Raw genomic sequence first — 25,098 nt, 5'->3', positions numbered from 1 at the left:
ACCGGCCTCCAAGAAGACCAGGACGAGCCTCCTGCAGGCAGCTCCATCATGGGAGATGAGGGTAGATGTGGGGAAGAAGCTACACTTTCCCCAGGTCGTCCAAACAACCCTGAGACCAGACATGGTCATATGGTCGGAGGAGGCAAAAAAGATCATCCTGATTGAATTGATGGTCCCGTGGGAAGATGGTTGTGAAGCGGCCTGGGAGAGGAAAAACACCAAATACCAGGACCTGGTCCAAGATTGCAGGGATAAAGGTTGGCAGGCCTGGCTATTTCCAGTAGAGGTGCTGCAGGGGTTTCCTGCACAGTCTGTGTGGAAGATGCTCACAGCCCTGGGTATAGCAGGAAGGGAGAAGAGGACTGCAGCCCGCAGGTTGAGGGAGGCCTCAGAAAGAGCCTCTTGCTGGCTCTGGAATAGGTGGGAGGAGTTGAGCTGGTAGCCAGGTGAAGATGGGCAGTGATTTGGCCACCACTGCCAACCCGAGGATGTTGTGGTTAAGCATTGAAACATCTGACTGAGGGTTGGTCACCACCTGATGACATATTCTCCTTGCCAAAAGCTACAGTAACAAGGTGACTGAAAGTGTTGGCATCTGGAAGCATCTAGATGTAACTCACAGTATTTGTTAATTGTGACAATTCCTTCCATAACATGTTTTTATTAACTTTGAAACATACGACCTTTACCTCTACATTACATCATTATGCTGGCACTTTTGTTCAAAGCCATTTCCAAATATATTTTTACATAAATTCAATTATAAGTAAAGTAGTTATGGAGCAGCAGAAAGCAGCATCTGTAGGAGTAACAGTGGCGTGTCCACCGTGGATTCTAGCAGAAAAACATCATGCAGGGACTATCATCGTGGTCATTCTGAAAACTCCAAAAGATAAGGAATAGAAGGTGATTTTAAAGAATTCTTCTGTCACATGGTACTGTTTAGGTTTTGTTGCGCTGATATTTTGAGCAGCAGCGTCGATCCCCGGCACTGCGAAAAAAAACGCAAAGGCGCTGCGTTCAAGTCGTGGTAAGTTACGATGAAAATAACTTGCTGCTTCCAGCTGCTCATAACATCAACCCGTTTTTTTTGTATATATTTGGAAATGGCTTTAAAAACAAGTGCCAGCTAAATTACAATGGAGTCGAAATGTTGCATATTTCAAAGTCAATAAAAACACATTATGGAAGGAATTGTCTATAACAGTTCACAAATACATATAATGCAAAAAATACAAATGGGAAAAGATCGATAAATACTACAATCTACAAATCTGTAGTAAGATTTAAAAATAGAGACAAATGTCTTTCTAGATCCACAAATAAATAATGTATTACTTGCGGGGTTGTGTGTACACCATTTTAAAAATTAATGTAACTGAGCTGAATGAAAAAAAAAAAAAAAAACTATGCTGAGACACGCTTTGCTGTAATTCCTGGTCGCGCTGCATCTGTCCTCTCGTCTGCCCTGTGCCGGAGTTTTGCCATGAGCGAGCGTGCGCACCCCCCCACCCCCCAAGTGAAGATAACGTGTTACTTGAGCCCGAGAGCCCAATTTATTTATTGTTTTGGTTGTGGTTTTATTTTATTTATGTTTTATTTATTCAGGATATTTTAATATTATTTTACATTACAATGTCTGAATATTCTTAGGAATAAAAAGTTCATTGCGATTCGTGTTCCTTTGTGTTTTTTTGGGGTTTTTTTTGGCACCGTGTCTGTAAGAGTAGTACGATTTAAGGTTGAATTCTATCAAAACGGTTTCACATTGTGCCTTCACATCACATGGAATATGGATGAATGATCTTCACCTGGACGCCCGCTTTAAAGGAAAGGATCGATCAGCGTTATTCAGCTCTGTTCCACGGCTTGGTAAATGAACTGCGTTTCCTCATGTAATCTAATGGGAATATTTAACTCCCCGGTTTAACTTTTTTCTACCATTTATAAATCAAACTTGGTTTTGAAAATACGTTGAGATAAAAAAAACCACAAAGCAACACAAATCTGTAAAAATCTAATTTTCCTACAAGAAAGGTATTTTCAACCTATATGGCTGCTCCTGGCGATTTAAAAAATGCGCAAGATGGCCGCTTTTGCTGTGGTGGAACACATCGTCCAACAAAGGTTGTTATCGTGACAGGAACATCATCTTCAGGTCACCGCATCCCAGAGACCCTCATTGTGGGCTTTCACAACAGGAGAGTGAGGCAAAACAAAACCCCGGGTATAACAATCTTCATAGGTGTTGGTGATTTTTAACTATGCAGACCAAAACAAGAGTTCTACGAGGAAATGATTGGTAATGAACGGATCTAGCTGGTCAATTTCACATTGGGTAGAGTAGTACCCCCTTTTTCTAAAACACAATCGCACCAGCTCTCTCTCCCCTTTTGCCGCCAGTTAGCAAGACGTTGGATAATGTTCTAATAAACCAATCAATAGTTAATATTATCACCATCTCCTGAAACTACAGTCACTGCAGTGGGGTTTGAATAAATGCAGTTCTACTTCAGTAGGGTTTTAGATTTTAAAAGCAAAGTAAAAAAAATGAAGGAAAAAAAAAAAACACAGGATACCGAGCAACTCAACTCACCTCAGGGAATATTTGGAATGTTTCACATGGAACGGCTCCCGAGGGTTTACAAATTTCAGCTGTAAGTCAATTAGAACAGCCAAACATCAAATCCATGCAAAGCAATGGGGCAGCGATTAAGGGTTATGACATTTATCATACGGACGCACGCATGCACGCAACTACAATCGGTAGCACACTGTATTACACAAGTGCGTACAGGGATTCAGCTGAGGATTCTCAACATTTTAAGGCCTTTCAGACATCTACTTTCCTTCATTCGTTCACCCTCTAAGTAGTTGAGCGGGGAGAAGAAGTCTCATCAAGTAGCAGATTGTTTGCTAGTCAAGGTCATAGGGCAACAACAGAGTACAGCCTTGAAAGTTTGAACTGTTATCGCATATTAAATCCCCTGCTCCATTAATGTAAAATTTATGATTTGTGGGTGGAATGGGGTTGAAGGACCTGCTGCATTTCAGTTTCTGCTGACATAATAAAGGCCTGCGTGTTTTTGGCTCACCTCATGCGCGTCGGAGGAGTTGTTGCGGATGTTGACCTTCAGGGTGCTGGACTGCCCCACCCGTGTATTCGGGAAGGTGTACAGCTCCTGGGGTGAGTAGAGCCCCCGCCAGGTGACCTCATCTGGACTGAGAAGTCACAGCAAACATAAGCGATTAGGGTGAAACTGACGAAACAATAATGCTGACAAAGCTATGAATTAAAAAAAAATAATAATCTTTGGGACATAATGGGCCTCATTCATTAACAGTGTTGGGCAGTTTAGTAATAATTACTTTTTCCCAGTAACGAATAATGTAACAAATTACTAATAAAATTAAGCCCTCCATCAAAGTAACTTGTTTGAACATTACTTTTGTTGATTCATTGATGATGGCAAACTTTTTTTTTTTTTTTTTTTTTTTTTCTTTTTTTTTTAAATGGAGGGGAGATGTAGGGAGAGGGAGAGAGGGGACAAAGGCCCTCCCCCTCTCCGCTCAGAGCTGTCTAGTAACCACTGGTGATCGGATATCCCTTCCCCTCTACAGTTCTGTACAAAGACTTTGAGGGGCAGGTGCTCAAAAAAAAAAAAAAAAAAAAAAGGCACATGGACCCCCAGCTCCGGTTCGAGGCATTTTGCAGCACTGGGAAAACGGAGCAGCACAGCGGAGCCGCTGTGCGCACATTGCAGGTGCGCCGAGGTTCATGAAGTGTTACTCATGATTTTGCTCAGACAATCCACACCCTCGATACCCATAACACTTAAAAAAAAAATAAAAAAGATCATATTCTTGTGATTATAATAGGAGATACATAATATAATGAAATAGAGAAAGATTCCGATTTATTTAGTTTCCTTAGTTTCTTACTTGTATGGAAAATGAAATACAGCCTAACTCAGAGAATTGGAGTGGAGTTTTTTTTGGTTTCTTCTCCAAACAGTGGTGTGTGCCGGCTCCCGTGCCTGTCTCTTTATTTTAGATCTATTAATTTTTGTTTGTCTCCTGCATGTATGAAACAACATTTTTAAACACAACTGGGTTAAGGGACTGTCCCGTTCTGTGCTGTTCCAAAAAAACCCTGTGCACTGTCGGGACAATGGGCACGCACATCTCCCCGTTGCTTTGGGACTTAACTTAGTAAAAAGTGGATGTTTTTGTGTAAATGCTTTACTTGTAAATAATAAATCCTACACTTGTGAAACGGGGAGACACATTACGTTACATGCATGAGAACCCCACTGCGCGCGCCCCTGATAAAATCGTATACCAACTACATTTGGAATTTTGCACAATTGCCCAAGCCTAATTCATTTTCGTAATCATCGCGCAACATTTTGAGTTTGTATCCGTGATTGAAGAAATATTTTGTAATCATTTGGTCTCATTGGGTACGTACATTTGGTCTCTGCTCTATGTCAAATACATGTGATAGGACAGCTGCACATACAGTGCGGTCCCGCCCCTAAGCTTTGTTGCAACTCCTTTACTGCAATATTTTACTTCAGGGTGCACACACACACGCACACACACTATTCGTAGTAAATATTATTTTACATAATATATTATGGAATATTAACAATTTTATTTAATTTTGCTAATTGTGGTTCTAATATGCCACTTACATGTAGTTAAAGTTTGGCAATATAATTTTCCAGGACTCAAACCATGACACCTGGTACACATGGTCCATGGCAGTTCTAAATTGTCTTCTAAAGTAAGAACAAATTCAAGTACGAACATATTGTTAAATCCTGAATTTCTGTATAAAATTGTGCATACGCAGGACATAAGCGCAAATCTGTGAATCGCTGTTCATGAATGAGACCCAATGAGAAATATGCGTGTTCTTTACGTTGTTTTAACTTTTTAAGCCATCTTTTTCCGAGCTATATCAAAAGGAGGATCGGTTGCTCTGGTAAGGAGGAGACAGCTCGCTTTGTTTTGGAGGGCCACGTTTGTCCCGTCTCACCGGATCTTGGCGGCAGGGCCCTCTGCTCTCTTCCTGGACTTGACGGACGCCTCAGTCCTCACGAGAAAGCAGTCTCCCTCCTGTGGGGCTTCGAAAGGTCCGGACTTTACTCCCTGTTGATACAAACATGTTGCATGTGGCCGCTTCAAAGTGTTTGTCATATCCGTTCTATTGAGTGACGATGTGCTCTAGACCCTGCTGAGCACTTTGCCAAATAACTTTGAACTACTGGCCCCCTGTGTCTCGTTTCTTGGGTGCGATAAGAGACATAAAAAAAAAAAAATACCAGTACCTAACCCAAACATTTCTATGTCTAAAGCTGCACAATCTCATTGGCTGTTTGACAGGAACACACCAAAGGATTTTGGAAGGACTACCCCCTTATAATAACAAACATGTTTGATAGGAGAGGTGACGGAGCATGCTGTGAACTCGCAAGAACACGGAAGTGACACCGTCAATCTGGTCTAACTCAAGACAAATAAAGCATATTGCAAAAAACACACTACACACACTACGCAAATGTAAAGTGAAGGATGTGGTGTGGGGATAGTGTGGTTTGAGCTGCCGCACCTGTCCTGGGTAATTGTGGCCCAGAATCAGTGTGGCTGCATACCTGTTGCTCATTGGTTGGTCTAACGAGCAACAGGTAAAACCCCCATCGTCCCACACACAGGAGGGCAGCCCTTGTCATGACACATGTCCATCTGCTCCTGGGCTTATTCCATTCTGATAGCCCACTCTCTACAATAAACTGTGTTTTCTCAACACCATCATCTGCGTCTCTGTGCCGGAGGGCCCTGAAACTGCCAGAGGACCTTATACTAGGAGGATTATACTAATTATTATTATTACGATTACGTGATTGAAGAGGACCAGGACTGTAACAACCCAGCCAAGAGGAAGAAGGCAGACTCAGCTATCGATACAGACGAATCCCCAGCACTGTAGAGGTTGTTGTCTTGGGTGAGATTGACAAGAAGCTGGAAATGCTTGGTCCCCTGTACCTAAGACATTACCGAGATTAAAGCCAGCCTTAACCTGCACCACATGGTCAGGGAGATGCAAAAAGACAATGTGGATCTAAAAACCTCCATGAAGTGTCTCACAAAGGAGACAGAGGTTGTAAAGAAAGAAAATAAAACAATGAACGAGACCATCCTGGATGTCCAATCCAGGATAGTATGCGAGACAACCTCATCTTTTCTGGGACCCCAGAGAACAACACGAGACCACAGAAGACATGGTGAAAGACATCCTCAAAACCGCCCCGAGAGTCCCCACAGACACTGTGAAGCATATCCAGTCTAACGGGTTTACTGACTGGGACACTGCGTAGGGAACCGTCCCCATTCCATCATTGCCAAGTTTGAACAATTTAAGCACAAGGAGTGGGTTAAAAACAAAGGACGGGAACTGAAAGGAACCACGCTGGGTAAAAAGGCCAATTCCCCTGGGAAATCAATGACCAATGGAAGGTGCTGTAACCCCAACCTGCAGGAGAACCGGCAGAAGGGTCAACGGGTATCGCTGGTTGTTGATAAACTTTATGTAGACAGTCTGTTATTCCGAGACTCCTCCACCACACTGATTGTTATTCTGATATGCGAGATGTAGAAATTAACATCCTATCTATGTCAGGATTGTAAATATTGCTCACTCTCACTCTCTATCCACTCTCACTATATGTATGTCTGACTCTGCAATGTTTTATGTTATCTTTGTCTATATGTCATTTGTTTGTGTAGATTTGTAGCACTACAAACGTTGTGCAATACCCGGACAGTAAAAAGAAATGTAAAGGAGAAAAACACAGATTTATCTTTGGGAAAACATGGGTACGGTAGTATAGCTATTGCCTTGGATGCACAGTGCTGCTGCATGGGAAAACTAAAAATCCAGATCCATAACCCCCTAACTGACCTCAATGACACCCATTAGGTTTGTGAGTTAGGATTTTTCTACGTTTAGCTGGTGAGCCTTAGCCTCTCATATTCTAAGTCACCTCACCAGGATAAACCCCAGCTTGTCTACTGCAAGAAACTCACCTCACTGTATCCGAGCACCTCAAACTCAAAGCTAAATGGGTTAGATGTGTTCTGCATCATACAACTCCAACAAAGAGTTGTTGCTCTATTGATCAATAAAAGTATCCCATATCAGAATAAAACCACAATATCAGACACAGAAGGGTGATGCATAACTATCAACAGAATTTGAGGACATCAAACATCAAATTAACCATAGCAAATATTTATGGCCCCAATGATGACACCCAAATTTCTTTTACAATATATTTTCAAAATTCTTGGAATTCTGACTTAATTATTATACTTGGAGAGGACTTCAACACAGTACTTGATCCAAGTTTAGACCGTTCACAAACCAGAGATAATTACAAGTCCTAGCGTTCGTCTGACATTATAAAATAATATGAGTGATCTTTCTCTTGGCAATTGTTGGCGATAGAACTTTAATACACCTTACGGTGGTACTTGGACACACATCTTCAGCGATGGACCTGGGTTCTCAGGGTGTTTCGGGTCTTTAATCATCGGACACCCTCCACCAGGCGACCCAACCAGGGGCGATCAACCCCCCGGCTTGTGTACAAGTAGCGCGCACCACGGATCCCCCCTACGGATCCACAGCCACCGTGAGGCCTTTTCGGCGGCCTCAAGAATGTTCTTAGTGGCTCTCCTCAACTGCAGTCCTCTAATACCAAGGAGTTTGAACACTCTCAGGAGTGAATGACCTGCGAAACCTCTGCACCCGATCTCGACAGGCTCACAGCGGGCTTTCCAGCCGTTGCTCCGGCACTCACTGGTGAGCTCAGCATACTTAGCCCTCTTGCGCTCATTGGCATCATCAATCCGGTCCTCCCATGGGACAGTCAGTTCTAGCAGGACCACTTGCTTGGTGGACGCCGATGTAAACACCATATCTGGGCGGAGTGAAGTGGTAGCTATGTTAGCTGGGAACTTGAGTTGCCTCCCCAGGTCAACTTGGAGCTGCCAGTCACGAGCGGTAGTGAGGAGCCCTCCTGAAGCGTTGGGCTGATGGTTTGCCTTCTGCCCGCTCTAACAAACGTGATTGACTACTTCTGGGCAACCTGGGTCTTGCTGTTCTGTATCGCTGTGCAGATGGAATCCGCCAAGGATTTTAAACTTGGCCGTGGCGCCAGCGATACCTCCCCTCTATTAACGCCTTTGGGCAGCAGCTCAGAATGTGCTCCATGGTGCCCCTCCTCTGGCACAACTTGCACTCAGGAGTGTCTGCCAGGCCCAAGGTGTGAAGGTTGGCCAGACTCAGGAGAACGTCGTCGACTGACTGGATGAGAAACTTTGTGCGCAGAGGTTCAGCTCTCCAGGCCTCTGCCCAGGTGAGTTTGCGAGGATCCACATGCTCCCACCTAGTCCACGCCCCTTGCTTGGACATATCAACCATCTTGCACTTGCGTTCTTCCTCCACCTCTGCACGGATCTCGTCTTGGACCAGTTGTCGCTTCTCCTTTCCACAGGCACGCGTGGCTTTGGAAAGCTACCAAGGCCTGCCCTCCCCATTGCCACGGTTCCGACCAAGGTGTTGTGCCTCAGCCTTGCCTCCGCTCTGCTGATGGCTTCTTGTGCCTGCCACTTCCTCCCGGTCTTGACGAGAATTCCTGCCGAGGACACCTTCGCATCTGCCGAATCCCTGTACATCATCACCTCTCTGGAATGGGTGACTTTGAACTCCTCTGTTAGTCCACTGAAAGGGAGGTGCAGCTTGGTGGAATGGCCATACAGGGCAATGCTGCTTAAGGACCGAGGGAGCCCCAGCCATCTCCTAAGAAACTGGCTGATGGTCCTCTCAGTTGACCTACCACTCAAACACCACCAACCCATTTTGATCGCCTTAACAATTGCCAAGAAAATAATATTACTCAGTTGGAAAAACAGAGATAATCTCACCACATCCCAATGGTTACATTTATAAATAGAATTAATCTCAATGGAAAAACTATTGGCAATATCCAAAAACAAGGATGATTAATTTAATGAAATATGGGCTACTTTAATCACTGACATAACTTCATCCATTAATACTTCAGCCTTCCTAAGTCGTAGCAATGTTGTGACAACAACGAGAACCTACCACTTGACTTAGAGTTTCCTCTTTATGGTTTCCGATTTCCTTCAGCTGAAGACAAAGTTCTTGGACGAGGGTTTGCCCCGATTCGACTTCTTGTCTGAGTCGTTCTATTTCCACCTGAAGACACAATGTTCTTGTATTTGACGTACATGGGCCAGACGTGACCGTCAAACAGACCGGGCGGGTCTGGCACAGTGTAGTTCCTTGAGCATGCGCGGGTCCCCTCGGGTTTCACCGGGGCTCTACAGTTGGGTAGGTGCTGAGCGCCTGTCGGGACATCTGTGGTGCTTGGTGCTGTGGGAATGGGGGTGTCCCGGCCCCGGGCATCTGCTTTTATCCTTGGATTGAGCTTGCTGGTCCCCGATTGTGTGGGTGGGTGTGCGTGAGTGCATGGCCCTGGGGCGTGCCTGTGGCTGGCGTCCGTGTGTTTGAGGCGTGGTTGCGGTTCGAGTCTTGGCCAAGTGGTCGGCGCGCTGCTGGGGTCCCCTGCCCTGTGTGTGGGGGGGCGGCGCTTAAGTGTCCTTCTGTGTCTGATGTGGGGGGGCGAGCGGGGACCTTAGCCTGGCCGGGTGTGCTCGGTGCAGGCTCCCCATGTGGTGTCCCGTGGTGGGGGGCGGACTCCCGTCGTCGCACCTGGCTACCTGGGTACCTGTTCTGGCACTCTCGGTGCGCAGGGCACTCGCTACTAGGGGGAAGGCTGGGGGTGGATTACATCCCTCTTCTTTCCTCGCACATTTACTGCCATAACTATGACAGGAAGAGGCCACATGCTCAAATTGCTGTTCCAGTTTTCCTGGACTGCATTAACTCTGTTTGGTATATACATGTAATCTGACGTTTCGATGTTTGTTTTACCATCTAGATGTTGTTTGGTTTTACGTTTATTTGTCTCACTCATGGTGATTCTCCCCGTCTTGGAGTAGTCATGATGATTAGTTGTTTATCGACCAAAACATGGTAAGCTCGTTCTCCAAAGTTGGGGATTGGTGGTGGTTTTGTGTAACAAAAATCTGTGCTCTTGTCATCCCAAAGGTCGTCCACAGGACAGAGTTGTCGCGAGCAGTTCTTGAGGATTAAAGAATGAATAAAAAGTGGTATTGCTGGTTGAGAAGTTGAACTCAGTCCTAAATGCAATGGCATACAAATACTCTGTTGTATGCCCAGCATGCTGACAGCACAGGTAAAAAGAAAAAAAATAAAAATAAAAAATAAAAAAAAAAGAAAGAAAAAGAAATCCAACATGTTTGATTGAATTGTGACCTGCTTTCCTCCTGACATCCCAGTGCCCACTTCCCTCGTTTGTCAGTTGGGGAAAGCCATGATCTGGGTAGAAAAAAATAATTTAGTTAAATAGTGTAGTTGACTATGTTTAATAGTTTTTAAACATAGACACCAAATAATAAACAAAATGTAAACATAAGGTATGTGTCACTACATTACATAAGCTCTGAATCTGAAAATTTGCATTCGAAAAAAGATGTGTCATTGGAGTGAAATTGTCAGCAGAAATTAATTATTTTTTCTCAAAATGTTGCACACATATGACTACATAGATCCTCTTTGTGAATGTAAATGAGCTTTGTCCATGCTCCGTGTGCTCTATTCTTTTCTTCTATTTCTTTTTCAAGTCATCCAGCTGAGCAGGTGCAGGGAAAGCTTTATGCTCATTAAATAATAAAACAAAAAGGTTTAAAAAAAACAACAAACAGATGCAGTGTTCTGGAAGAGGCTCCCCCTGGACTCTAGAAGTTTTCCGGGCTCTGCCAGCAGACTACACCCTGCACAGCTCACCGTGGCCCAGGATGGAGACCTGGGTCTCACTGGGGGCAGCACTGAGGTTCGGTTAAAACAATCGTTAATTAGGCTATTTGTTTTTTCAATTTTCCATTTTTTTGGGACCGCGTCCTAAAATCTCAAATCATAAAGAGTGGAGGAGCAAAATAAAAGGATCAAATCGTGTAATTATCCTGGAGAAAAAAAAAGCTGTCTGACCCCCCAGTCTGGGTCCCTGCTCCCCTGAGGAGGTTGGGGCCACGATTGGGCGCTTAAAATTTTACACATTCACCCAAGCCAACATGCAATAACACACTCCGAAAGTTGGTCAAACATTTTAAAATTGTATGTTGTTGACAACACGCACGCACACCCTCCCTCCTCGTGTTTCACATGATTTACGATGATCCAAAAAAAGAAATGGTTGGAATATTTGCAACACACGGCGGGTGCTCCGAGTTATAAATTAAGTAGCACTGTCTGCAAAAACGGTTGCAAAATGCGACTAAATGATCGTAATCTGGAGCCCTGCACTGCAAGCAAACCGCTCTGACACCACCTCTCACACGCGGTATCAGACTTGTTGTACTGGTCTGCAACCGAGTTCCATTTCTGCATTCACACCTGGTCAAACACACTGTACCAGGGTTTCATTCAAATGGACTAAACACAGCATATGGTAAGGGACACAGGGACACACGGACACACACGGATACAGGGACACACACACACACCCACACACACCTTGCACGATGTGCCACAACCTGCACATATACAGTATAACGAATTACAAGATTTGGATTGGAAATTGGATGATTACGTCACAAAGCGTCCTGCTCCACAATCTCATCTCGCTCCACCACCCAATCGGAAGTTGTTGAACCATGGCATATCGGCGATGCGAACGTTCTGCAACTTCCGGCAGAAAACAATAGGTTCCTCACAATTTCAGTACCAGGGACAGTATTTTCAAAACGAGTTTGATTTCTAAGGATTAGACAGGGAAAAACAGATACTCACCCACTCACAAAACAGTGCAAACAGTGAATGCAAACATGCAGATCAAGATAATCCTTCCATATTCAGTGTGATGTGAAGTAAGAATGTGAAACCGTTTTGATAAAAACGTTTTAAATTAACCTGGACAACGCTGGGTTTTCATGCACGCGATCTGAAAAGTGACACTTCCTTAAAACTATCATTGTTATAAAACAATAAATGCAGGAAATGGGATGGAATGTTTAGAAGTTGTAGAACGACCGGTAGATCGCAAAGATAGTGATCCCGCGACATTCAAAATACGTTTTTGGTTTTTTTTGACCAACATGTTGAATGAGCTTAATTTAGAGCCGCAAGGAAAAGACAAAACTGTGGTCAACATGTTCAGTTCAGTTAATGCTTTCAGACGAAAAATGCAACTTCTGTCCTTAAAGCTGCAGCGCCATGATTTGGGGAACTTTCAAAACCTTGCATCAGAGCTGGAGACCCAAGGGAAGGCGTGTGCACAACTTGACAGCGTGCTACACAAAGCAGATTGAGTTCAAGTTCAAGTTCAAGTTCAAGAGATTATTTGTCACATACATATACATACAGTCATACATATATGCAGTGAAATGTCATGACACCCGGTGATTACGAGTCTGTCAGACTTTGACAAATGGTTTCAAGACTTTGCTTTACTCGAGCCAATTGCTACATTTATGTGCTACCCATTTAGGGAAGATATTGAGGTTGATTCACTCGCATCAAAAATTGCAACACTGTTTCACCTGAACTCATCTGCAGTGGAGGATGAGATGTTAACACTACAGGCTGACATTCAGCTGTAGTCCAGGGCTCATGGACAGTTTTGGAACTTACTCACAGAGGAAAATTACCCAAACATGAGAAAATGTGCTACCTCCTTGACTGCATTATTCGGCTCTACTTATTTATGTGAGTCAGCCTTTTCCCACATGAAGATAATTAAGTCCAAATACCGTTCCACCATGACTGATGATCATTTGGAAGCCTGCTTGAGGCTGGCTACCAGCAGCTACTGTCCGAACTCTGGCCGACCCCATTCAATGCAAGTCGTTAGAGTATGGTAGTTCCCATAAATGTATTTAATTGTACTGTGCCGTAAGGGTTCATGCAGTGATGCAAGGTACGCCAACATATATTGTTTATGTAAAGTATACTCAGTATATATATATAAATGAATATATTTAGCATTTTTCTATGCCGGTAGATCATTTTGACCTGGTCATTTTAAAAGTAGAATAGAATAATAGTAGAATAAAAGTAAGTAGAATAATAGAGGGGTCATCCTACTACAGTGAGCATGAACTTAGAATGGAAAAAAATACAGCTTTACTGATGTGATTCAAATATTATTTCACAAAAACACATTCAACACATCTCATTGAAAGAGTACGGCACTATCAAAAATCTTACCATTTAAAGCACTAATTGTGTTTCTAAATGTGTATTTTGAGCAGCAAAGTAAAACTTTATAGGCTGATTTCTCAGAACTTCTGTTTACAAAACCTTAATCTTTAATAAGTCATAGCTTCCAAAATATTTGCTTGATTCCCAAAACTGATACCTCGTTTTGAAGTTCGGATTCTACACTTGAGAATCCGAGCGAGAATCCCACCTATTATGTGGAAAAACAAACAAAAATGTCAAATTTTGAAATGTAATGTTTAAATGCGGTTGGTTTCCTCACCGTCCCACAGAGTTGGAAGCGAACTCTGGTTTTCTGTTGAGGGTCAGACACTGGGTGGCATTCTAGATCCCAGAACTGGGCGTAGTCCCCTCGGTCCCTGGGTAGGAATGTGAAGGACACCTGGAAGAGCAGAAATGTTCAAGTTTAAAACGTGCGACGGCGGCTGCAAGGTGCAAAACAATATACAGTATATCTGGGTGTCTACTGTGAAGTTAGTATATGATTATTTCTCAATAGCCTTGTATTGGATAGTAAAGAACAAGTTCATGCACACAGGCTGCATTTACAAAGTCGCAATGTTGAGAAAATGTATTTTGTCATTTTTTATGTTGGATGGGTGTAAATAACAAGAATTTCTCTTGGTACTCTCGCTCCCCACGCTTATCTCTGAGTTTAAAGTGAAATTGGTGATCTTGTCACTTCAATAAAAATGATATTTAAAGGGGATCTATTATGAAAAGCTCAGTTTTGCAGTGCTTGTGCACATACATTTGGGTCTCTGATGGGCCTACTAACACACAAACAAGACAACAAGTTAAGACAACTCAGGTCAGTTTTTTGTGAGCTGTCTATTTGTGAAAACATGTGATGAAAAAAGCCCTTTAGATTTGCAGCATCTCCCTACGTCGTATGGGGCATCATGAGTTAAGATTCAGTAACTGGATTTCTCGCCTCAAATTTGTTCGGAAACAGATTTTGGTGGACTGATAAAGTGAAATCCCGTTGGCTCAAAGAACTAAGGGCCTCAGGAGGGTGGCCCCACCCACTGAAACAATGCTTCCTGGACCAGGATGGTTTAGAGCCATGTTAGATTATGCACTCTTACCATTCTGAGAGGTATTTTCAGCAAAAAAATCCAAAAGCATGTTTAAGGGACCTCCGAGACCTATATTAAACTTGTTGAAAAAGAGCATAACAGGTCCTCTTAAAGTTCATCATGGCTACGTTTCATATTTCAAAAGAGGCATAACGCGTATTTAGGCTGAAGGGGCCATTTCCCTGTTATCAATTGAGGAGCACGGTAGGCTTGAAATGTAAGCCCATACAGACCCACACCCACAAAGGGACAGTGTCAAGCCTCAATTTGTCCCCAAAAACCCAAATTCTGTCATTCACTTTGTTATGGGATGGTTACAGCAACCTTTTGAAAGATTCCGTTTTCTTTTGCTAACAGAGTCACAAAACCCCTCAATTTACAAATCTGGACTGTAATGCTGTTAAAGTGAGGCAATACAATGGCTGCTCTATTTTTATGCCTTCCCACTAGGCTTGGGCCGATTTACGATTAAATCGTCTATCGGCGATCAACTCAGTCATTGGCAATCGACTATCGATCGCAGACTTTTTTTTTTTTTTACATTTTTATCTGCCAGGAAAAATCTGAGAGTTGTAACGGTGTAAGTGCAGTTGACTGTGTTCTGAAATTGGAGCGGAGAGGGAGAGAGGGAGGAAGCTCTCCCCCTCTCCGCTCAGAGCTGTTGAGTAACCACTGGTTATCGGGTCTCATTTCCCTCTACCGGCCCTACAGACTTTTAGGGGCAGGTGCTTTAAAAAAAAAAAAATAAAATAAAATAAAAAAAATAAAAAGCTCCGGTTCTAGGCATTTTGTAGCTCTGGGCAAAAGGAGCAGCACAGTGGAGCCGCTGTGCACACCCTCGCACCTTGCAGGTGCGCTGAGGTGCGAGGGTTACGAGGTCATGAATATATCTTGCCCAGACAATTCGCTACCCCGATACCCAATAATTTAAAATAAAAATAAAAAGCGCGCCTGATAAGAGGGGCACCGTGGGGTCAATGGGGCAGATGCTCTTTTATTCAACAGAAGATTTAATTCCATCAAACGGACGCTGTTCCCATGGTGGCTGAGGATAAATTACGGTCTAACGCCTATCATTTTTGTCATTTCGGCCTGAGTAAAGTGTAATTTCGGGATTACCTGCATCTTTTCCTGGGCTCCCATCACACCGGAGACCCTAGAGCATCTAAATGCAGTGTAGGTGGCCCGGTACACATCTCCACTGTCATCGACACCCTGAGGGGAGTAAGCAAGAGAGCAAACCACAGTGAGACATGAGCAGCACAGGTCACATGTGAAGGTAGCAAACGCATTTGCCAGAGGATGATTCTGAACAAGAGTCGAACAGAGAAAATAAATAAAGGAAGGACATAAACATTCAGTTTCATAATTTGCTTCCTCCATTTCCGTTTCTCTGTCAAAAATGCCCGCTCGGCGGTCAACACAGCCGATGCAGTTTCGCGATTAGTCAGGCCAAGAAATGTGCACGTTTCAATTTCACCAAGGTCAAGCTCCCTGCAAATACGTGGTGACAATTTTACCTCCACCTAGTGGAAACAAAGCTGCGATAATTCTTTGAAAATTCCGTTGAACCAAATTGAATTCCGTACAAAACATTGCTGTTCTAAAGATCGATATGTACTTTCATCATTCCGGAAGCGAAATTTCTTTGTTGCAATCAAACGATCAATCATTAAATCGTGCAAAGAAATAGTGTGAAATTGTCTGTTCACTGAGGTAGCATGTGTCCAAGTTGTAGGAGTGTGACCTGCAAAATTGAAAACCCTGGCATGATGAGATAAAAGAGCTAGAACTTCCAAACATTTTCCCCATCATCCATAAGTTAAAAGAGCGATTCCGTGATGGAGAGAATGGACACAGCAGTGTGTCGTATTTGCCATGTACCTTGACATATGCCGGAGCAAAAGAGGACAGGTACCACCTCACTTCCTCTTGCCTGTTCTCCACTTCCAGATGTGCTTCTAAGGAAAAGCAAAAAAATAAAAAAAATTGTTACAGTTTCACTGCAGTGACACATTGAGTTCTGATACGAGTGGCTCACCTGAGGTCTCCCCTGGGGGAGTGGTAGGGAAGGCAATGGTCTTGTTGCGGATTTCCACAGGCGCCTGTGGAAATTGCAGCGGGGATGCAGAGGCCTGGTGGTTGGGCCTGGTGACAGGCAGCAGAGGGGTGGCAGCTTGGGGGGCTAGTGCCGACAGTGTCCTACTCGCTGGAGCCACCGACACATCCAAGTCCAGGTCCCACCGGATCTGCACCTTGATGAACTGCAAGAACGTAACTGTTTCATTCCACTGGGGTTATGTTCAGGGTTTGTATGGGTACAATCCATTGAACTTCAAGCACTGTTGCAGCACTTTTTCCCCAGATCTCTGGTGCTTTGAGTTTAGTATATGGGATCAAGAACTGGTCAATTGATCTTAAATTTACATTGGATAACATTTTCACACACATCCACTAGTTGTAAGGGCTCCAATACCTTCTGTGTACCGTCACACTGGACGTAGATCTGTCCACTCCAGGGCAGCAGGGAGGGTTTTGTTGCCAGTGACGGGTTAGGGCTGATCAGAATCTGCAGTTGGCACCTGGGTTAAAAATAAATAAAACGATTAGCAGAGTTCCTTCTAAAGCGAACATGTTACTATGAAATCTGGAAAACACCTTTTATTTATTAATTTTAACTTTGTAGAAAGTTTACAATTATTAGTTCACAACTAATATCGCTTGGAAAAAATATTTAGCATGTACTGGAAACTGGCATTTGGGACTTTAACAACAAAAACAACAATTTCTTTACGACAAAGAAATTAGAAGAAAGGGCAGATCCTTACTGCGGCTCCAGGACTCCATGCTGAGGGGTGATGGTGAGGCAGTGGGCTGGCCAGGACAGCTCAAAGCTCAACTCCCTGGACGTGTTGTTCTTCATCTGAACCTTCCTGGGGCTTGCTGTGTCATCTAAAAGGCAAACAGAGGGTGGGCAGCATGGCAGCCTGCTCGTAAGATACGGGGCTTGACAAATACGCCGGCGTCTTAAGTGGTTGCCTTGTTGCAGGATTGGACTGGATACTGTATGTTCCTGACCTCAACACAAGTACATTGTAGGTTGTCATTTATTAATGAAGGGAGTATTTTTTTGCTTTCAAGACTGAATAAAGCTAGGGGGCTATCTAGAGACAACTTCATTTTATTTATTTTTTATACCGTGAAGAATGTTATGTTGATAAATGATGAAGAATGATGAGCCTACATTCAGTCATCGCATTGTCATAAAGTACTGCTTTAATAGAAAGAGAAAACCAAAGAGAAAACCATTAACTTTGCACCTTGCTTCTCTTTAAAAAATACTTTTTTTTTTTTTTTCACGTTTGGAGAAATGCTGCTGCAAAATTAAGCATTTTTGGTCACGATTACAAAAAAAACATGACTGTCATACAAACAGCAGTAATAAAAAAATACAACAGCTCCTTATTGCACATTGTAATATAGGGAGCCGTTTGCTTGCCATGAAGACCACAGAAGTAATCTACACAGATCAGCCAAAACAAAACCACCTGTCTAATATTGTGTAGGTCCCCCTCGTGCCACCAAAACAGCTCTGACCCGCCAAGGTATGGACTCCACAAGGCCTCTGAAGGTGTCCTGTGGTATCTGGCACTAAGATGTTAGCAGCAGATCCCTTTAAGTCCTATAATCGCGAGTTCAGACTACGTGATTCTGGGCTGATTTTCCACTCGCTGACAAGCTTTTGGAGATTGCCCAGAAAAGCCCCCGAAAATCATAGCACGCTCCCATAAGGGGGCGAGCATGTGGTGTAAACTGCTCACGACGCGATCCGAGCGCTCGCAGATGTAGTAAGATATCAAGCAAGCTTAATATCTGGTCGTGTCGGGATCGGGTAGGGAGTGACGCAACGAGCTTCAGCCAATGAGAGCAGACATGGGGCGACAGGGAGAGGGGAGGAGTCAAGAAGGAGAGAGAGACAGAAGTGCATGGAGCAGCAGCCAGAAACACACAATATATCTATTTTACTTTTTTACATTTTTAATATATTTCTTATTTAAATTCAGCTTTTTTTTTTTCCCCAATAATATAATAAAAAATTAATTATCCTGTCCTGTGCATGGGTATTGTGTCATTTCCGGTGTCAATTCTCATGTGTGTTTGTTCCAAAACATAGTTTGGAGACCCGACAGACTCTTCTGGGATTCCTCCTGATGAAAGATCTTGTAATGGTGTTACCCCCTGTCACAAATCAGTCATGTAGTGTGCAAACCACAAGACTGCTGGATTCCCAATCACATGGCAAAAATTTGGTGACTGTGAACAATACAGCGAGTTGACAACTTTGAAAGATGTGTAGTGTGCCCATGGCATAAATTGCAAAGTGGGGTCCCCATGGATCAGGCTTGTTATTCCAGAACATCCCACAGATGCTCGATCTGATTGAGATCTGGGGAATTTGGAGGCAAAGTCAACTCCTTGAACTCTTTGTCATGTTCCTTTAACCATTCCTGAACATTTTATGCAATGTGGCAGGGTGCATTACCATGCTGAAAGAGGGCACTGCCATTAGGGAATACCGTTGCCATGAAGGGGTGTACTTGTTCTGCAACAATGTTTGGGTAGGTGGTACATGTCAAGGTAACACCCACATGAATGTCAGGACCCAAGGCTTCCCAACAGAACATTGCCCAGAGCATCACACTGCCTCCGCCGGCTTGCCTTCTTCCCATAGTGCATCCTGGTGCCATCGCTTCCCCAGATTGACAACGTACATGCCCCCGCCATCCACATGATGTAATAAAAAAGTGATTTGTTAGACCAGGCCACCTTCTTTCATTGCTCCATGATCCAGTTCTGACGCTCACATGCCCATTGTAGCCGCTTTCGGTGATGGCCAGGGGTCAGCATGGCACTCTGATCAGTCTGCTGCTACGCAACCCCATAAGCAGCAAGAGACATGCAGGACAGAGAGACATGCAGGGTTTCGCTCCCCATGCACAGCAATGGGCCCTTGGGCGCCCATGACCCTGTCACCCCTTGCACTTCTTTGGACCATTTTAGGTAGGTACTGACCACTACATACAAAGAACACCCCACAAGACTTGCCATTTTGGAGACGCTCTGACCCAGTCGTCTAGCCATCACAATTTGGCCCTTGTCAAAGTTGCTCAGATCCTTATGCCTGCCCATTTTTCCAACTTCCAACACATCAACTTTAAGAACTGACAGTTTCCTTGCTGCAGAATATATACCACCCCTTATCGGGTGCCATTGGAACGAGATGAGCAATGTTATTCACTTCACCCGTCAGTGATTTCAATGGTACGGCCGATCGGTGTGTTAAAGTAATTTCCCCCTGGGATTATTAAAGTATTTCTGATTCTGATTCTCTACACAATGTCTACAGAAGCTCCAGATTCGTGACAGTATGTGGACTTGGACATTGAGGTAAGGAACACATGCTACAAGGGTTCTACAGAACGCTCATCTCAACATTCTTATTTGGAGTGAAGGATAGTGGAGGCCGGCATGACATGGTTCTACACCTTGAAAGTTCTGCGTGTACTCACTGATGGTGGGAGGGGTGAGGGCGATCTGCTCGGGCTGGACGGACCAGGAGTCCTGCCGTCTATCCGAGGCCTCAGCAGTCTTTTATTCAGAGACATTCAAGGGCTCAAAAGTTGGCGCAAATGTTCATTGTGCATTCAATGAATTACATGTTGCAATGACAGCAAATCGAATGAATTTTCATTTAGCATTTTAAAAATGTTTCAACAGCCTATCATATACTGGTACCTTCAAAGATGCTTCTGCCACTCTCAGCGCCGACCCCTGAGGGCCTTTCACCGGCAGCACATCCAGAGACACGTTCCCATTTGTAAAACTGGAAAGTACAGTATGTAACAGTGCCCAAGATGTCAACGCACCCATATACAGCGAGTAGAAAATTTTCAAATCAGATCATCTTGCATAATACAGCCTGGATTGTGTACAAACCAGTCGAGTATCAGTTGTATAATCCTTTTCAAAACAAGATGAATATGACAAAGCTATCCAAAAAGACATAGGATAAGAGCAGACATTTCTCTATTGTGTCTATCCTGAGTAGCATCTCAATAAATAGAAAAAAAAAAAAAAAAAAAAAAGGAAAAAGCAGTATTTATTCTATCAAACCAAATTGTCTGCATTTCACTGAGGGATAAGAGGGCTGTGGTGGAGTTATTACCCATTTGCTTCTGAACCGTGTCCGCCGCCAAAGGACTGAAAGGGCTCAACGCCGTCCTTCTCCCCAGAGTCCAAGCAGTCAGTTCTGCCCAGCAGGGACACCACCACCTTGTTCATGTTCCCATAGAAGATTTGGGCCTCGTTGGGCCTCTGAGGCAGGTTGAAAGCTGTAGTCAGGACGGGATGTTGACAAGAGTTGTATACACAGTCAATGAGCTGTATAGCAAATTCACCTTGACAGCTTGAACCCCCCCCCCAATAAAGAAACGAACGAACAAACAAACGGAAAAAAACAAAAAAACAGAAAAAAAAACAGATGAGAACTCAAAAAGCAAAGGAGATTGTTGCTGGGAAGTTGTGTCGTTTCAAGCAGTATGGAGGTTTTCTAGTAAGTTTTACTTATATATGTTCGATGAAAAATATATAAACCGTGACACACATATTACTGTGAAAGTCACTGGAGTGCATTAAATTAAAATGCACTCTATAGATTCTCCATAGAGCAAACACAATCTTCTGGTAGTATAAGAGGTTATCATAGACTTATATTAAGAATGTACAGAACAAAACTAAGACACAAATATGTACTGTAATTAAATCACAATTCACAATAAGTAAGATTACGGTTTCTCATTCAAATTCTTCTTACTTTCTGTAATCTGTTCTTCTCCCAGGAACTTCTCGTTAAAGTTGATATTTTTCAACAAGCTATTATCCGAAAGAACCTTCCTCCCAGCCTCCGCTTTGAAATGGAGCAAGCTGTAAGGGACCAAAAGAGGCAAACTTATACCAATAAAAAGAACATTCTAAAAACAGTTCCAACTCTGCGAGGACAGTTTTATGTGAAATGATATGCTCTGTGTACGGAACATTTCACCTGGCTACTATTAAAAATAACATTTTCTTTGGAGAAATTTGAGTAGTGAAAGTGAGAATTATAGCTTATTGTTTATTATTGAATTATTGTTATTCATAACTGTATTTCGACACCCAGTTTCAAACAATGTTAGGGTGGGGAATGGAAATACACTTCAAGCGATAACGCCATTCACAGAACACCCAATTTCACATTGTGATAGTGGACTGTGACTATGGAGTTAATCTATGACAAAAACAGCAAAAAGAAAATAAATACCCCAAGTGGCATTGACATTATTGATGTCTCATTTGAACACTGAATGAGGCTATTCAACCTTAACCATTTCAATAAAACAACAACGGAGGCCAAGTCCAACCTTCGATACTGTTGCCTAGAGACCTCGTCTCCACAGAACAAGAACACGGCAGCCAGCGTGGCATCTGCAGACTGACATAGGGACAGTTCCCTCTGAGTGGACTTCATTAGCACTGTGATGACCTAGACGAGCACACAAAACACAACCAACAGCAAAGATCACGTTCACTAAGATCCAATTCCCGGATTATTTAAGCGCTCATTTGTATATGCTATAAATGCAGTTTCAAACCTTAAGTATATTAGTGCGTGTGTGTGTGTGTGTGTGTGTGTGTGTGTGTGTGTGTGTGTGTGTGTGTGTGTGTGTATATATATATATATATATATATATATATATATATATATATAAAAAAATGAGGAATTCCTATTGTCCATCTATTTTTAACCAAAACATTAACAAAGTCTCCTCATAGAAATGAAATCTTACCAAACACTTAAAACATTTATGTATTTTGTGATGAATTAACTGGCATTGTAAGAGATTACTCTGCTAACTTTAAGGAAATATGATTGAAAATGTAGATTTCTGAGTGAAATAAGTCATTTTAAATAGACATCAACAGACTTCTGATGCTATCCACACTCCTATGGCCAGTTTTCCCTGTTTTAAAAAGGTTCAAGTGAAGTGTTCTCACCCCATTTGCAAAATTTGATTGATGCCTTATTTTTTCCTTCCACTTTTGGCATTTTTTGTTTCCGAGTGCATTCATTTGCTTGTGATATGTCAGCAAAATAAATACAGATTAGTCTGCCTTGATTAACTGTGTGGTATTAGCCAAGCCACTAATGAATATCAATGAAGTTAGCAAGACAGTTGACATTTGTTAAATACAATTTAAGGTTGGTTAAAGAAATTTTTTGAGTGAGAGGAGAATCATGTGAATTAATTTTTAAGGACAACTTGCAGGTTGGCATACTCAGTGAAATAATGTGTGGGGAAATTAAGAATTATTATAGATATTTTCCCCCTTTCGATTTTTGAGTGGGCGTCACTAATCGCATTACAAAAATGAGTCCTGCCTGTTATTCTGACATTGTCCAAAAACTTGAACGTGACTTAACAGGAGGGAGATGTGACGGAGCCGAATAGCAACTTGGCAAGTAGAAGAGATGTGGAGAGACGCTCAGAATGTATTTTTATTGTAGATTTATTTCCATGTCTCCTACTTTTGTGAAATGGAAAACGTAAACGCTGCTCCGCAAACATCCGCTCCATCCCACGAGGAGACCAGAGCCCCTTCTTCATGCGAGAGAGTCTCTCAAAGAGAGAGCCGGGGAAATCATCGGGAGAGAATCTCCCCGGATAAACAGGGTGTTGTGAGAAGCTTACAAAAAGACAGGCTGTTTTTATTTTATTTTAGATTTAGATGCATTAGTTTCCCTTAGTTTCCTACTTGAATTGAACAAAACAAAAATCCTGATATTTGAGGTTTAAGGTGGAGAAAATTGTAATAAATGGCCTTGCTTGTTTGAAAAGAATCCACTCTTTCCTGCTTAACTTCTGATTATCTTTTTAGTTGGGGCCAATGGCCCATATTGGCCCTGAGTTACTTTTAAAGAAGACGACAGCTTGTTTATCAAGTCCAACTACAACATTTCCTATTATTTCCATCCCTTCTCATACCTCCTGTGTCCTCTCCTTTAGTACAAACTGTGATGGGGAGACGCTGATGACCAAGGGATCCATAACGGAGCGGTTCTGGATGTCTGAGAAGGTTACGGCTTTGATGAAGGCTGCTCTTGAGCCCGTGTTCCTCACGCAAAGACACACTTTACTGACATGGCCGACGGCGACGCCCATCATTGTAGCTACATAGCCATCTGCCCGTTTCCTCTGGTCCTCCACGATGATGTTGCTGGTACCACCGTAACCCGAAAGGGGAATCTGAAATGGGACAGCATTATTTTAATGTTGACATGGAGATAATTTACCAAGGGAATCCACAATTAATTGTGTTTCAAATCGTCTGACCAGGGAAGAAAAGAGGGGAACAGGGGTGTCTACTTTACCACCCTCTACTCTATCAGAACAGTAAATATCTCAACAAAAGCATGTGATAATTTGATTGTTACGTAATCAGATATAATATTTTGTCTGTTATTTGACGTTTATTCAGTTTCAAAGGTGGTGAGACATGATGTGGAGTTGATGAGGCCATTGATCGAGCTCAGAATACTACAGAGAAGACAGAAGCTGGACAAGGGAGGGGAAACGATAAATCCATCAATTAATACATGTGTTATTAAGGAACCAGATCCTTACTGTGAACTTGACCCCTGGCTGCGAGGGCTGCACTCCGGACTGTTTGATCTCCAGCTTGGCCAGCATGCAGGCCACTCTGGTGGGAGCGAAGAGCAGGTGGACGGCCACATCCTCTCTGGTACGGATGGACAGCTCCCCGTGTCCGGTCAGGCGCTCCTCAGGGCTGAACAAGCTCTGCAGCTGGTAGGGGGAGGGAAGGCGCACAGAGTTTGGATTTCATCGAATGTACACTTTAAAGTTTCTCTGATTCCTTGTATTATAAATGTAGGGAGATGACAAAAGGGTAGATGAAATATCCACCAAAACAACTAGCTCTATATAGATTATTTCCATGATAGATGATGAGATAAGAGATGACTTGCTGGCGTGAAATTACCTGAAAACAGTCCTGGTCTTGACCACGGATCAGTAAGCGGAGCTGTTGCGTGGCGTTGGGCGAGTTGTTCCTTAGAACAAGCTTCTGTTGCCTGGAAGAAAGCCACACGGCTTTACGTTAGAGATTTTCAACCTACCACCCACAGATCTTTTTTTTGGCTGTCTGCTGGTATAGCCAGATGAGTAGAACAAAACAACACTAAATACATAATGCTTTTTATGTTGTCTGAATGCTTTTTAGGTTTTATGTAAAGCACTTTCAATTGTTGTTGAAATGTGCTATACACAAATAAACCTTCCTTGCCTGTCTTGTCTTGTGTGACAGACACAATATCATCAAAGTGCTGGTCTAATACTTCCTGTACAATATCAAGTGGCTGTCAACATATGTCCATAAACATACCATGTTGTTTATCAGTTAATGTTTCATCAATATTTTTATCTTCTTAACCAAGATCTGCATTTTCTATATTATCAATGCACATAGATTCATTATTGTTATTTGTGTTTTTTCGATCTCCAATTT

The 25,098-nt window shown here is 42.9% G+C and overlaps 1 protein-coding gene across 3 annotated transcripts in view; it reads right to left on the bottom strand.

The window, feature by feature from the left end:
• cep192 (centrosomal protein 192) overlaps positions 1-25,098 on the bottom strand; it is a 76,348-nt gene that overhangs the window by 3,525 nt on the left and 47,725 nt on the right. For 2 of the 3 annotated variants that reach the window (XM_080005075.1, XM_080005077.1), the window contains exons 28-44: positions 24,574-24,664; positions 24,198-24,377; positions 23,559-23,819; positions 21,936-22,057; positions 21,350-21,459; positions 20,702-20,867; positions 20,272-20,359; positions 20,046-20,124; positions 17,304-17,427; positions 16,952-17,057; positions 16,517-16,739; positions 16,360-16,436; positions 15,595-15,690; positions 13,659-13,778; positions 5,045-5,157; positions 3,096-3,222; positions 2,597-2,655 (exon numbers count right to left, since the gene is read on the bottom strand). In XM_080005075.1, coding sequence (XP_079861201.1) covers positions 2,597-2,655; positions 3,096-3,222; positions 5,045-5,157; positions 13,659-13,778; positions 15,595-15,690; positions 16,360-16,436; positions 16,517-16,739; positions 16,952-17,057; positions 17,304-17,427; positions 20,046-20,124; positions 20,272-20,359; positions 20,702-20,867; positions 21,350-21,459; positions 21,936-22,057; positions 23,559-23,819; positions 24,198-24,377; positions 24,574-24,664 — 2,142 coding nt within the window. The remainder of the gene's footprint in view (positions 1-2,596; positions 2,656-3,095; positions 3,223-5,044; positions 5,158-13,658; positions 13,779-15,594; positions 15,691-16,359; positions 16,437-16,516; positions 16,740-16,951; positions 17,058-17,303; positions 17,428-20,045; positions 20,125-20,271; positions 20,360-20,701; positions 20,868-21,349; positions 21,460-21,935; positions 22,058-23,558; positions 23,820-24,197; positions 24,378-24,573; positions 24,665-25,098) is intronic. The other variant, XM_080005076.1, reaches the window with a different exon arrangement.

The sequence above is a fragment of the Zeus faber genome (genome assembly GCF_960531495.2).
Source record: "Zeus faber genome assembly, chromosome: 8".
In the NCBI taxonomy this organism is placed as follows: Eukaryota; Metazoa; Chordata; class Actinopteri; order Zeiformes; family Zeidae; genus Zeus; species Zeus faber.
This window is presented reverse-complemented; position numbering and strand designations above follow the sequence as displayed.